General features: G+C 23.4%; 1 protein-coding gene across 50 annotated transcripts in view; it reads right to left on the reverse strand.

Annotated features, from left to right (window-relative positions):
• The window catches only part of LOC122508873 (Down syndrome cell adhesion molecule-like protein Dscam2), a 176013-nt gene that overhangs the window by 42934 nt on the left and 118079 nt on the right, over nt 1–15000 (reverse strand). For all 50 annotated transcript variants that reach the window (XM_043622471.1, XM_043622474.1, XM_043622482.1 and 47 more), the window contains 9 exons: nt 12998–13117; nt 10572–10745; nt 10192–10488; nt 5818–6179; nt 5367–5738; nt 3302–3488; nt 2939–3226; nt 579–848; nt 258–489 (listed from right to left, as the gene is read on the reverse strand). In XM_043622471.1, the coding sequence (XP_043478406.1) occupies nt 258–489; nt 579–848; nt 2939–3226; nt 3302–3488; nt 5367–5738; nt 5818–6179; nt 10192–10488; nt 10572–10745; nt 12998–13117 (2302 nt within the window). The remainder of the gene's footprint in view (nt 1–257; nt 490–578; nt 849–2938; nt 3227–3301; nt 3489–5366; nt 5739–5817; nt 6180–10191; nt 10489–10571; nt 10746–12997; nt 13118–15000) is intronic.

Here is a 15000-nt window from a genome sequence, read left to right on the forward strand (position 1 = left end):
TTCGCCAACAAATTTTTCAATCTTTTACTTCTAGTTTGGATTAAATGAAAATATGAGAAACATTTTCAAAATTTAAGGAATTTAATAATAGGTTTAACTGATTCTGACTTTCAAGAGTTTAATTAAAAATAAACCAGTAAAATATTGTTCCTAAACGCACATTTAGAAATATTTTAAAATATTTAAATTTAAAATTTATTATTTTTAAATATTCTTTGAAAAAAATATTTTTAAAATGATATTTGAACTTTACGCACCCATTGTAGGCAGTGACATAAACTTGATATCTAGATCCACATAAAAGATTTTCTAAAGTATATTTTTGAGTATTTGATCCAATTTGAACAGTTTCCCATTCACCGAACTCCAATTTATAGTGAATTGTATATCCATGAATTGGTGCATTGTCTCCAGAGAGAGGTCGAAGTTTCAGTGTCAGAGAATTAGTTGTAGTGGCAGTGAGTTGAACTTGCGGTGGTTGAGGAGGAGCTAAAATAATACTCAACATTTAATTTCAGGCAATCCTATAAATGATTAGAAAATTACTAAATTGTTGACAATTGAATTTAAGCATATACCGTTAACTACTAATTGGTGAGTAACAGTGTCATGTCCAAATGAATTTTCTACATAACAGGAATATTCTCCAGCGTCTTCACGATCCACTTCTTTCAGGAAAAGAGAACCTTCTGGCAATTGTCTAAGTCTGTCGTTTGGTTGCACAGCGTCACCTCCTCGATTCCACTTAACTTCTGGTGCTGGCACTCCAACCGTGAGACATGGCAGCTTAACATCTTCTTTGTATGTGGCAGTAAATTTGTCATCGAATGAGGCAATTTTCGCAGGAACTGTAAAAACATAATAAAATAGAATTTGGAGAATTATATCAGGGTTGCCAAGCTTTTGCTCATTTGATATTCCCTGACTTTTCCAGGTTTTCAGTTAAAAAAACGAAATTTTTCCAGGTTTTTAAAACTTAGAAAATTTTAAAATAGATTTACGAATTTTTATAATTATAAAATTAATTGAAAACATCAATTATTATTTTTCCATAGGAATTAAAATTTTCAAAAATATCACATTCAAACCTTTTGAAATTCAATAACTTGAAAGAATAATTTATTATAAAACATGAAGACAAGGTTTACTTTCATCATGTTTTATAATAATTAAAGATGACTGAGTGCTAAAATCATTATTTTATATTATTTATTTATTTAAATGTATAAACGGGCATAAAAAGCCATTTACAAATAATACTACATAAGAATAAAGAATTGCAGAAATTGCATTATAAGAATTAGTCAGAAATTCTTCAATTAAATAGTATATAAATTAGAAAAGAAAAACTTCAAATAATTTCAAAAGAAATCCATTAAACTTTTTCAAAAAAATTCATTCTACGCAATTCTTAGTTAAAAGTATGAAAAATTCAGAATTTCAAAAATTTTAATTTTAAAATTCTACGAAAATTCAATTATTTAAATACAAAAATAAATGATTTATTGATTAATTGAATATTTCTTAAAATTGAATGCTCACAAAGAATTTTATCAACAAATTTTTAAATAATTGAATTCTTTTGATAAAATCAAATAAAATTTTCACAAATAATTACATTTTTCGAAGAAATTAGATTAAAATTGTATTAAAAAGTAATTGAAATTCTGCGATGAGTTTTATTTATGAAAATAATTGTTTTCCTAAAAAGAATTTAATTATTTATGAAAATAATTAAATTTCTAAAAAGAATTAAATTATTTATGAAGATAATTGAATTCTTGACTAGAATTATATTAAAATTTTCGAAAATAATTGAATTCTTTAGAAGAATTTTAATAAAATTATAAAGAATTGCATTTTTTGAGAAATTTATATCAATTATTATTTTAAATTTTAACTGAAAGTCATTTTTAAATCAATTTTTATTAGAAAATTTAATGTTTCTTAAAATTTTACTGAAAATAATTGAAATTCTGCGATGAGTTCTATTTATATTAATATGAAAATAATTGAATTCCTAAAAAGAATTTTATTATTTATGAAAATAATTGAATTATTGCGAAGAAATTTATAGAAAATTTGAAAATAATTTAATTCCAGTGGAATATTTATTATATTAATGGAAATAATTGAAAGTTTGTGTGGAAGTCTGTTAAAATTTTTTTTTAAATAATTATTTAAAAATAAAAATAATTTAAATTTTGATAAGAATTTTTTTTAATTTTTGAACATAATTTAATTTTTGTGAAGAATTTTATTATATTTGAAAATAATTGAATTTCTGCTATCATTTGTAACTTTTTTAAAAAAATTTATTTTTTTTAGTGTTTTTAACTAAAATCCATATTTAAATTTATTTTTATTCATAATAATTTATTGAATTCGATTAAAATTGTATTGAAAATAATTGTAATTTTGCGTTGAGTTCTTTTTTATTTTTCAAAAATCAAAATTCTTTATAATTTCTAATTAAATTCATTGAAAATTTCAATTTTCTAAAAATTTAATATTAAAACTTTTTGAAGTTCATCTATTTATGAAAATTATAAACGCAACTCTTTTAAAATTGAATTAATTTTGAAATATTTAAGTTAAATTATTCATTAAATAATTTATGAATAATAACTTTATGACAGTTGTTAAAGATAATTGAATTGTTTAGAATAAATTATTGTCAGAAATGGAAAAAATGGAAGGTTTTGTATTAGAATTCGTGATAATTTCCTCGTTTTAACAAAAAAAACACCAAAATTCAAAATTTTCTTATTAATTCTAAAAATTAATTAAATTTCAAGAATAATCACAATAACTTTAGAAAACAAAAATTTTCCAGGATTTCGATAAAAATTCCCTGACATTTCCATGTTTTCCTGGTTGCGTGGCAACCCTGTATTTTTATAAATGAATGTAGATGAAAGAAACTAATGAGTCTTACCACTGACACTTGGAGATAATGTAACTATTTTGGAAGCTTGTCCTTCACCAATATTTGTGCTTGCTGTCACCCAAAAGTCATATCTACGCTTATCACTCAGCTTCGCTGCTTCATGTGTTAACTGATTAGAGAGCACTTTTTGACTAATTGGCTGTTCGGAATCATCAGCTTTGGTGTATACAGTGTATTGAGAAATCACTCCGTTGGGTTGGTTTGGTGGTCGCCAGGAAACAAGAATAGAATCGGCGGACATGACTAGTGCTTTGATAGCAATGGGTGCTTCAGGAGCTAAAATCATTTCAAAATACTGTATAAAATTGAACCTAAATTAAAAAATTTGTTATTCATGAAAGATGATATTACCGTCTTGTTCAGTTTGGCAATGAATAGGCGCAGACTTAACTCCATCTCCACCAGAAGTAAAGGCCAGTATTTGCATACTATAGTTGGTATATTTTTTTAAACCGTGTAGAATTGTTTCGCTGGATGATGTGATCTTTGTATCCTTTGTATTTTCGTCATACCATGATTCTGATGGTCCGTAAATAATCTATAAATGAAGTTAATATAAATAACACAATTTCATATTTAAAATATATTTTAAAAAATACATTCTTATGGCCAGTACATTTTTAAAAGTAACTTTGACAATGCTGTGCCGTTATTAGCCGTGTAGGTTTTCGCACTTAAGGCGTTTGTTAAAAAATTTTGAACATTATCTTTTTACATTCCTTAAAATTTTGTTTTTTCTGCATGAATTAAAATTAATAAACTTCAAGAAAATTAGTTTTAATGAAATTGGCTAAATACCATTCAATATCCAAAATGGAAAACTATAACAAAGTTCTCGCTCAATAATTAATTTTGAAAAAGTAGCAAAAAGTTTCTTTCAAACTAAAGAAAAGTAGTAAAAAATTAGCTATCAAAAAATTAAACTTTTCAGTTCACAAAACTGAAAAAAATTCCATTCCTGATTTTTTATTTTACTAACTTTTTCCTAATTTTCATCAAAAATATTTATTTCTTTCTTATCCGGCTAATAAATTGAATTTCTGCAACGAATTTTATTATTCATGAAAAGAATTGAATTCTTACGAAGATTTTTACAAAAAATTTTTAAATAATTGAATTCTGTTTGGAAATTTTATGAAAATAGTAGATATTGAAAATCATTGAATTGCGAAAAGTTTTAAAAATAATTAAATTTTACAAAGAGTTCTATTTAAATTTTTAAGAATAATTGAATGTTTGTGTGGCATTTTATTAAATATTTTTAAAAATAATTGAATTCTTGAGAACGATTTTATTAGAATTTTTTTTAAAATAATTGAATTTCCGAGAAAAAATTTACTACTTTTAAAAATAATTGAATTCTTGTAATGAAAAAATAATTGAATTTTCAGGAATAATTTTGTTAATTATCGATATAATTGAATTCTTTTGAAGAATGATTTATGTAAATAATTGAATACTTGGGAAGAATTTTATTGAAATCTAAAAGAATAATTTAAATATTTCAAAAAAATTTAATTAAAATTGTATTTAAAATAATTGATTTCTTACAAAGAATTTTATTAAAATATTTGAAAATAATTTAATTCCTAAATTCTTCCAAAGAATTTTAAAATAACATTTTTTCGAGGAATTGAAAATAAATTTTTAAGAATAATTACATTTTTTGAGCAATTTCTCTAAAATTGTATTAAAAATAATTAAAATCCTGCGATGAATTTTATTATTTATGAAAATAATTGTATAGTTGCAAAGAATTTTATTAAAATTTTCAAAAATAAATGAATTTCTGTGAAGAATTTTATTATTTATGGAAATAATCTTATTATTTTGAAAAATTGTATTAAAATGTTTAAAAAGAATTGAATTTCTGTAAAAACTTTTGTTATTTTTGAAAATAATTTAATTCTTCATAAGAATTTTATAAACATTGTTTTAAATAATTCATTTTTCGAAATATAATAAATATTATGAAAATTTTATTTTAAATAATTAAAATTTTATGAAAATACTAGATATTGAAAATAATTGAATTTCGAATATTTTTTGAAAATAATTGAATCGTTTTAAAGAATTTGATTATAACTTTTGAAAATAGTTTTTTGATTTCTGGTTTTAGCGAATTTGAAGTAGTGGAAATTCTAAAAAAAACAGAAATAATAGCTTTTAGTGGCTGAAATTTCAAAAAAGTAGCCAAATAGTAACATAACGTAAAAACAGTAGTAAATAGTAGGTTTTAGTAGATGATTGTAAAGTCTGCTATAAAGGTACATACTAAAAAAATGTCAAGAAATTTTAATTTTTAAATTATTTTCAAACTTGTCAAATGCTAAAATCTTTGTGTGATTTATTAAAAATTACGAATACATACATCTGAAATAGATTTAGTTAATAAGTGTTTTATTTGAATAAATACCTTATATCCAGTAATGACCCCATTCGCAGCACTCAAAGGAGGTGAAGACCAAGAAACTCGGATGGTTTGCGAAGTAAGAGTAGTACATGTAGTGTCATGAGGTGGTTGCTCTGGTACTCCTTCGGCAGTGTGTTGTCTTCTTTCTTCACTCATAGGACCGGATCCAACTTTATTAAAGGCTTGTACAACGACGCTGTATTGTGTGTATATTTTTAAATTCGTAATTTGCAAATGATGCTCTTTTCCATCTTCTTTTGAAAATTCAACTGTTTCAAACATGTAAGGTTTTTCGGAAGACGATAGTCTGTATCCCACATAGTAGCCCAAAATTTCTCCATTCCAATCCTCTCGGGGAGGGGGTTTCCACGTTACCTACAAAATTTTTTTTATCAGTTTCATATACGCAAATAAAATTTTGTTTACTTTTCATATTTAATATTTTGAAATTTACTTTCAAACTGTGCTGATCCAGAGCTTCGACTCTGACGGAACTTGGCGGACCTGAAGGAACTTCTTCTGCTGTAATGATTGTCACTGTATCAGATGGATCAGAAGTGCCAATTTCGTTTTCTGCAACAATTCTTAAATGGTAAGTTGTGGCGGGCTTGAGATTAAAAACGCCTGCGACATTTTGCTGAGATCCTGGAACTACAACTCGATCAATGTCACTATCCCATGAGCCTTTGCTGATTTTATATTCAATAACATATCGTTTTACAGGACTGTTTCCATCATAAGGAGCTGCCCACGATAATTGAACTGATCTTCCAGATTTGTCTAGTACTTTTAAGCCATATGGAACTTCCGGAACCTCTGAAATTGAGAAAATTACGTTTTTCTGATATTATACCTGCTTGAGTCTTTAAGGCTAAAAAAATCGTGTTAGTCCATTCAAAGTACAAAAAGTGTAAACAAAAGTCGTCCATTTTATTCCAGAATTCAATTATCAAGGCTCGAACCAGTGAAAGTATTTTTAAAAAAATACTGACTTTACGGACCAAAAATGAAAAATTGCGGACCATTTATGGGTTAATTACTGACAAAAATATAACCAGTCCGAGTCAAATAAGAGAACATTTTAGTTAAAAGTATAAATTAAATTTTTTATAATTTTTCATAATAATTAAAGATGACCGAGTAATAAAATCATTATCAGTTTAATTATTATTTTCAAGAATTTTGTACTAAAATTCTACTTTAAATCAATTATGTATTTTTAATAATTTTCGAAAAAGTTCTTTAAGAATTTCCAAATTTATTTGTTTACAATATTCAATTTTACGATATTTCAATTATTCGTAAATTCTTCAATTAAATATATAGGTTAGAAAATAAAAACTTCAAATAATATAAAAAAATTCAATTAAACTTCTTCAAAACCATTAATTTCAAAATTCAATTATTTCTAAAAATTCACGCTATATTGCTTTTAATTTTCATTTATTATCTAAAATTGTAACTGAAATTAATTTTTAAATAAATTTTTATTAGAAAATTCTACGATAATTCAATATTATTTAAATTCAAAAATAAATAATAATTTATTGAATAATTGAATGTTTCTTAAAATCCAATTTTTAGAAAGAATTTTATCAACAAATTTTTAAATAATTGAATTCTTTCTACAAATTTTAATAATATTTTTAAGAATAATTACATTTTTCGAGAAATTCGATTAAAATTGTATTAAAAATAATTGAAATTCTGCGATGAGTTTTATTATTCGTGTAAATAATTGAATCATTAGGAAGAATTTCATTATTTTTGAACAATATTTAATTTTTTCAAAGAATATTATTACTCTTGAAAATAATTGAATTTTTGCAATAATTTGTAACTTTTTCAAAATTAAATTTATTTTAGTGTTTTTAACTAAAATTATTCTATAAATTCATTTTTTAAAATAATTTTTGAAAAAGTTCTCTGAGAATTTTCAAATTCATTTGTCTACAATTCAATTTTACAAATTTTAATTATTCGTAAATTTTTCAATTAAATATATGTATTAGAAAATAAAAACTTGAAATAATTTCAACAAAAAAAATTCAATTAAACTTTTTCAAAATAATTAATTCAACGAAATGATAGTTAAAAATACGAAAAATTCGTAATTTCAAACCTTTTCCAAATTCAATTATTATCTAAAAATTCAAGCTCTAATGTTTTTAATATTCAATTATAATATAAAATTTTTACTGAAATCCATTTTTAAATTAATTTTTATTAGAAAATTTTACTAGAAGTTAATTATTTAAAGACAAAAAAACAATTTATTGAATAATTACAGAATTTTCATAAAAAATTTTATTAATAAATTTTTAAATAATTGAATTCTTTTGACGAATTTTAATAAAATATTTTAGAATAATTACATTTTTTGAGGAATTCGATTAAAATTGTATTAAAAGTAATTGAAATTCTGCAATGAGTTTTATTATTTGCGAAAATAATTAAATCCCTAAGAAGAATTTTATTATTTACGAAAATAATTGAATTCCTATAAAATTTTTATTATTTTATGAAAATAATTAAAGGTTTGCGCAGGATTTTGTCAAAAATTCTTTTTAAATAATTGAATTCTTTTGGAAAATCTTATTGAAAAAATAGATATTAAAAATCATTGAATTTAGGAAAATTTTTGAACATAATTGAAATTTTGCCAAGAATTTTATTAAAAGTTCTGAAAATAATTGAATTTCGGAGAAGAATTTAATTATTTCTAAAGATAATTTAAATTTTGACGAAAAATTTTTTTTAATTTTTGAACATACATAATTGAATTTCTGCGAAGAATTTTATTACTTTTGAAAATAATTGAATTTATGCAATCATTTGTAATTTCTCTAAAATTCTCTTAATTAGGGGAGACTGGGGTAAACCCGCTCACAGGGTAAACCCGCTCACTAGCGATTTTACGCCATGAACTCAACTTAAGATGAAGATATTGGTACTGTGAATAGTACTTGACATTCAACTTATATTAACGAACTTTCGTTTAGTTTCATGAACTCAACATAGAATCAGAGACGATCAAATGTTTTTAGAGGTGTCAGAAAAAAAACGTATTTTGGATTTTTAAGTTTTTCGATCATTATTTTTGAGTCTTAATTTATCTGGCAAATTTTTTTTGTTGCTATTGGATGTCCTTCTTCGAAGTACATATATAGTTTTGTCTTATTTTAAAAAGATTTAATTAAATTTATTCTGAAATGTGAGGAATACACTCGGGGTAAAGTCGCTCACGTGAAGTCGGGGTAAAGCCGCTCACTTAGTTTTAAATTTAAAATTTAGAATAAAATAATTTCACGTATTATATTTCAACAATAACACAATTTATGACTTATTAAAACCAAAATTGTAACTACATTTCACTTTCTCTTAATAAAATATAACACTATTTAAATCCATAGTTGTAATTCATGAAATCTATGTTCATTATTTATTAAACCAATTTGTTGTTTATAGAATTGTTTATAAAACTCATAAATTATCAATAATAATTCATACTTAAGACGGGAATAAGGCGAACTTTAATATTTAAAAAATAAAACTCTTCCGTCTTGAAAAGATAAGGTGAGCGGGTTTACCCTGGAAAATTGTGATTTCGAAATTTGGTATACGTTTATTAAAAAGTTTCTCTAAGTAAAACTAAAAAATATAAATCAAAAACTCTTTTTAATTTTTTTAGTAGAAATCATAAGCTTTCAAATGATATAAATTAACTTGGATTTAGAGAATAATTTCCTAGATTTTAGCCGATCTGAAAAAAAGTGAGCGGGTTTACCCCAGTCTCCCCTATATAACAAATATTACGAACTTTTCGTCTTTTTTCAATCAAATTACGGACTTTACGGACATTTTTTCAAAAAAAACTGACTTTTACGGACTTGAAGCAAATTTACGGATCTTTACGGGATTTACGGACCTAGTTCAAGCCCTGAATTATTAAAATACAAAAATTCAATTTCTTTTATTAAGATAATAAACTGGGGTTGTTTGTAATTTCGTTTAATAGTTTTGTGGGTAAAAATGAAAATTTAAGGTTAATTTCAGGGATTGTCAAAGTCAACAATTTTAAACAAAAAAATTAAATTTGGGAAAATTTTGAAACTAAATTTTTTAAATTTGTTTTATTAATGATTAATAATTTCACTTTTTAGCACTGTAAAAAAGTTGTCAAATGAGAACAAAGGAGTTTAGAATCAAAGTCATTTTTAGGTATTAAAATAAAACAAATGATTTAGTATCTAAAATTGATTAAAAATTAATACAAATTGATTTAAATGTTTTGTTTGTTTGTTGAACAACTTTTTTTCATAGTATAAAAAAGTAAAATTATTAATAATTTATACAAAATTAACCCTTCGAGAGCACACCTGTTTTCTTGATTACGGAGTAAACTTTGGGTCAATCTGAGCCATTACTTTTTTATGAAGTGTAATTACAAAATGACTAGATCGATTTCGATGGAACTTTTTTGAGATATACTTAAAGAATAAATAGAAATACATAGTTCACGCGAGATCTTCTTTTTTCAGAAATGGTTTTTGGGTCAAACTGACCCAGTGTGTACTCCGAGGGTTAAAGAATTTAGTTTTAAATATTTATTGCAATACTTAGATGGAATAAAATATTTAATAAAACGTTGAATTTAACGATCATTCCGAGTCAGCTAACTCGGAATGATCGTTAAATTCAACGTTTTATTAAATATTTAAAACAACCGAGTGATAAAATCAAAAATTTTTTTAGATGGAATAAAAGTCGAAAAAGTTACATTTTATGAAAATAAGCCGATTAAAGTCGAAGCTTGGAAATAAGTTACCTTGAACAATCATATTGATGCTAGTATCATCGCTTCCAAAAGCATTAGTAGCAACACAGGTAAAAAGGGCAGAATCACTTCGTTCCGTTCTCTTAATACTCAAATCAGATAAAACGCCATTAGCCAATATTTCTTCTCGAATTGTGTAGCGAGAGTCGCTTTTCGGGTCGAGTCTTTTGTTGTTCATGTTCCAAAGGATGCCAATTGGCTTCTCTCCTTGAGCTTCACATTGCAAAACTGCTGGTTCACCACGGCGAGCAGTTTGGTTTCGCAGTTTAATTTCAAAATGAGGCGGAGCTGGAAATATAAAATAGTTTTCAGTGTTTTATGAATTTAAAAATAATTAGTTAAATTAAAGGTAAATAAAAAAATATCCATACCTTGTACAGAAATAAGTATTACAGCAGAAAGTCCGGATCCTATTCCATTTACAGCTTCACAAAGATAATAGCCTTCATTTGTCTTTTGAATATTATTAATCGACAAAGTTCCATCCTCAACACTTATGTCAGGATTATTTAATTTCAGATCTGTGTAATCGCCGGGTGTGTCTCCTGTAAAATTGATAATAATAATTAATAATAATAAAATACATGTTCCGGTAATTTGTTCGCAGTTTGAAGTCAGTTGTTGTTTGCTTTTTTATTTCCTAACTTTTTTATAATTTTTCTTTACAAATATTTTCAATTTTAAAATTAATGTATTGCAAATCATTGAATTGTTGCAAAGAATTTTATCAAAAAATTTGATAATAATAGAATTCCTTCAAAGAATTTTATTATTTTGGAAAATAACTTAATTCTCGCGAAGAATTTTATTAAAATTTTTAAAAATCCTAATTAAATTCTTTTGAAGAATTTCTTTGAAATTTTTTTTAATTAATGGAGTTTCTTTAATAATTTTAATTGAAAATTTTGAAAGCAATTGAATTTTATGAAGAAGAATTTTATTAAAATTGTATTGAAAATAATTGAATTTTTGCGAAAAATTTTACTATTTATAAAAATAATTGAATTGTTCCGAAGAATTTATTAAAATTTTAGAAAATAAATGAATTTTATGTTAATATTTGAAAATTGAAATTCTTTCGAGGAATTCTATTAAAATTGCTTTGAAAAGAATTGAATTCCTGCAACGGATTTTACTATTTATAAAAATAATTGAATTATAGCGAAGAATTTTACTATTTATAAAAATAATTGAAATGTTTCGAAGAATTTATTAAAATTTTAAGAAATAATTAAATTGTTATGAAGAATTTTATAGAAATATTTGAAAATAATGGAATTTTTTCGAGAAATTCAATTAAAGCTGTTTCGAAAATAATTGAATTTATTTAAGGAATTTTATTAAAATTAAGTATATTCAAAATAATTGAATTCACCACAAGAATTTTACTATTTTTTGAAAATAATTGAATTCTTTCAATGTTTTGTACGAATATAATTTTTAAACATTGCATTGAAAAGTAATTTAATGTTTATATAGAATTTTTTAAAAATATTTTAAGAATAATTGAATTACTTTTAGAGAATTTTAAATTCTTGTTAAAATTGAATTGTATGGGAATTTTTGAAAATAATTATATTCTTTCCTGTAATTTTATTTAAATTGGATTAAAAATAATTTAATTCCTGCAAAGAATTTTAGTATTTATAAAAATAGTTAAATTGTTTCGAAGAATTTATTAAAATTTCAGGAAATAATTGAAATTTATGGAAATATTTAAAAATATTTGAATTCATCCGAGGAATTCAATTAAAATTGTTTTGAAAATAATTGAATTTCTGCAAAGAATTTTACTATTTATAAAAATAATTGAATTTTTTCGATGAATTTATTAAAATTTTAGAAAAAAATTGAATTTTTTCGAAATATGTTAAATTTTTTTAAAAAAATTGAATTTATACCTAATAATAATTGAATTATTGTGAAGAAATTTATAAAAAAGTTTTATTATTTATAAAATAAATTAAATTTTTGGGTAAATTTTTATTAAATTTTTTTTTAAATAATTGAATTGTTTTGTAAAACTTTATTAAAATAGTAGATATTAAAAATCATTAAATTGAGAAAAATTTTTGAAAATAATTGAATTTCGGAGAAGAATTTTATTATTTATAGAAATAATTGAAATCTTGAAAAGAATTTTGTTAAATTTTTTTTTAAATTTAATTGAATTCTTGAGACGAATTTTATAAAAATCTTTTTAAATAATTGATATTTTTCGAAAAATTTTATGAAATCTTGTATATTAAATAATTGAATTCCCGTGAAAATTTTATTACTATTGAAAATAATTGAATTATTTCGAAGAAATTTATTAAAAATTTTGTAAATAATTTAATTCCTGTGAAATTTTGCCAAAAATTTAATTAAAATTTTCAAAATAATTGAATTTCTAAAAAGAATTTTATTAATTTATAAAAATAATTAAAATTTTGCCAAGTATTTTTAAAAAATTTTGAACATAATTGAATTTCTGCGAAGAATTTTATTCCTTTCAAAAATAATTGAATTTCTGCAAACATTTGTACCTTCTTCAAAATTAATTTTTTTAGTGTTTTTAATTAAAATTCTTCTATAAATCCATTATTTTTAATAACTAATTTAAAATATATATTAAAAAATTCAACTAATTTCCAGAATTCTGAATTTTGATCTGGAAAAGTTAAAAGAAATTTTCTTTTAACTTTTCCAGATTTTTTCAAGGTTTATAAAACTTTCTGACATTTACAGGTTTCCAGGATGCGTGGCAACCCAGATGTTATTTAATACTTTTTAACAAACGTTAATAGTTTCTCACCTGCAGCCCTCTTCCAAGTGACTTGAGGCTTTGGAAAACCATCGGCTTTACATTCGACTCTTGCATCAGAACCTTGAGCAAAAGCTTTATCTGTTGGTTCAAGAATCCAACGTGGTGGCACTAAACGAAATCATAAATTCTTATTATTATTCAATACTTTTTCTTCTTTCAATTCTACAACAAATGATGTATTCGTAAACTGCGTATCAAATGAATTTTTAAAATCAAAATATACATATTTACATTAAAGTTTTTAAAATTTTAGTAAATTGATTAAATACATAATTTATTGTTACTTTATAGAAATTAATCACTAGTACAAAAAATGTAGATTCGTAATTAATTGGAAGTACTTAATTTTTATTCAATTATTAGTATTCCTTGAAAAATTAGTCATTAATAAATTAACATAAAAGAATTTATTTACTTTTATGCATTAAACGAATACATTATTAGTTTAACACTACTCAATATATTTGCATGCAGAAAAATATTGTTTGATATTTATTAACATGCAAGCACACTTTTTTCTTTTTCTTAATGACAATTTACTATTAATAACAATTTTGGAAAGTTTAATTAAATCATTGAAAAACTTTAATTTAACATATTCTGAAAGATTTTAAGCATTTAATATATTTTTATTCCATGATAATCATGCACAGTATTGAAATTTTTTGTTATTGTTAAAGCATGCTCTACTTTCTACGCAAAAACATTTATAAAAACAAAATTAGGTAAAGGCTGTGGTTATTTTTTTGGTAGAAGAATGGAACTGTAGGGAAAAGGTCTTGGATAGAATTGATGAAAGCGAGATTAATTGACTCCACGCGAGATATTTCGAATAAAATTATTCTTATTGGAGATCCTAATTTAATATCAATATTCCTTAATGAATAAACTCAATTTAAGAAAATCTCTTTTTTTAAACTACGCTTTAATGAAGCTGAGTCTGCAGAATTGAGTATATTAAGAAACCAATGGTAATGCTACTATTTTAAAATAATAATTGTAGCTAATAAATAATTAAAAACAATAAATCAAATAATTATTTTCAACATATATTGAAAATATTTAAAAATTAGACTAAAATCAAAAGTTGAAAACTTTAAACAGATATCGCAATATAGATGTTTGTGACTTTATTTATCCACCGTCATTCGATTAAGTAACGATATCTAGAATAATGCCTAGGTTTGAAGAAGTGCATACTGCTGCTAGAGAAAAAGTAATTCTCATCTCATTTTTCTTTGTAAATGTTTGCCCTCAATTTTTTAACCCCAAAAAAGTCATACAATTTTCTTATATTAAACTCTCAGCTTTTCAATTTTAAAAAATTTTAAATCAAGTCAACATTTTAATTACAATAATAATAAATTATCATGAAAATATTTGAAAGAATTACTTTTAAAGTGTTGGAATATGGAAATTAATAATATGGATTTTTTTGAAAAAAAAACCCTTTCGAAAACATCTGAAAATTAATAGGCCTTAAATTATTTACAAGAAATCAATTTTATAAATAGCAGTTGAACAATATTGAACAACAAATTGAGATCAGTAGTGTACAATAAAAATTTGATGCAATATCAAGTCAAGCAAGTCAATAAACTTTTTCAATGTATCCACCTATTAACTCATGTACAAGACGTTTTTAAAATAACAATACGTTCACCTTCTTTACAATTTACGACAAAAAAGAGCACTTTGAAAGCAGCAATTAAATAAATAGGAAAAAGGGAAACCTGTTGAGAAAATCAATTTTAATATTTCATTGATAAATTAATGACAATGGATTTCTTTTAAGATATTTGAATTATTTGACATTTTGAGAAAGTTTGAGAGATTTTGCGAATGTTAAAATAATGATAAGTAATGATTTCGTCAACAGGAATAAAATGAAACAAGAGAAAATGATATTACCATCCAGAAGCAATTTTGAAAAATGAAAGAGTAGCTTTCAGAAGGCATCAGTCCTAACTACTCAATATCTGGCCCTAACC

The sequence above is a fragment of the Leptopilina heterotoma genome, unplaced genomic scaffold (genome assembly GCF_015476425.1).
Source record: "Leptopilina heterotoma isolate Lh14 unplaced genomic scaffold, ASM1547642v1 Lhet_58, whole genome shotgun sequence".
In the NCBI taxonomy this organism is placed as follows: Eukaryota; Metazoa; Arthropoda; class Insecta; order Hymenoptera; family Figitidae; genus Leptopilina; species Leptopilina heterotoma.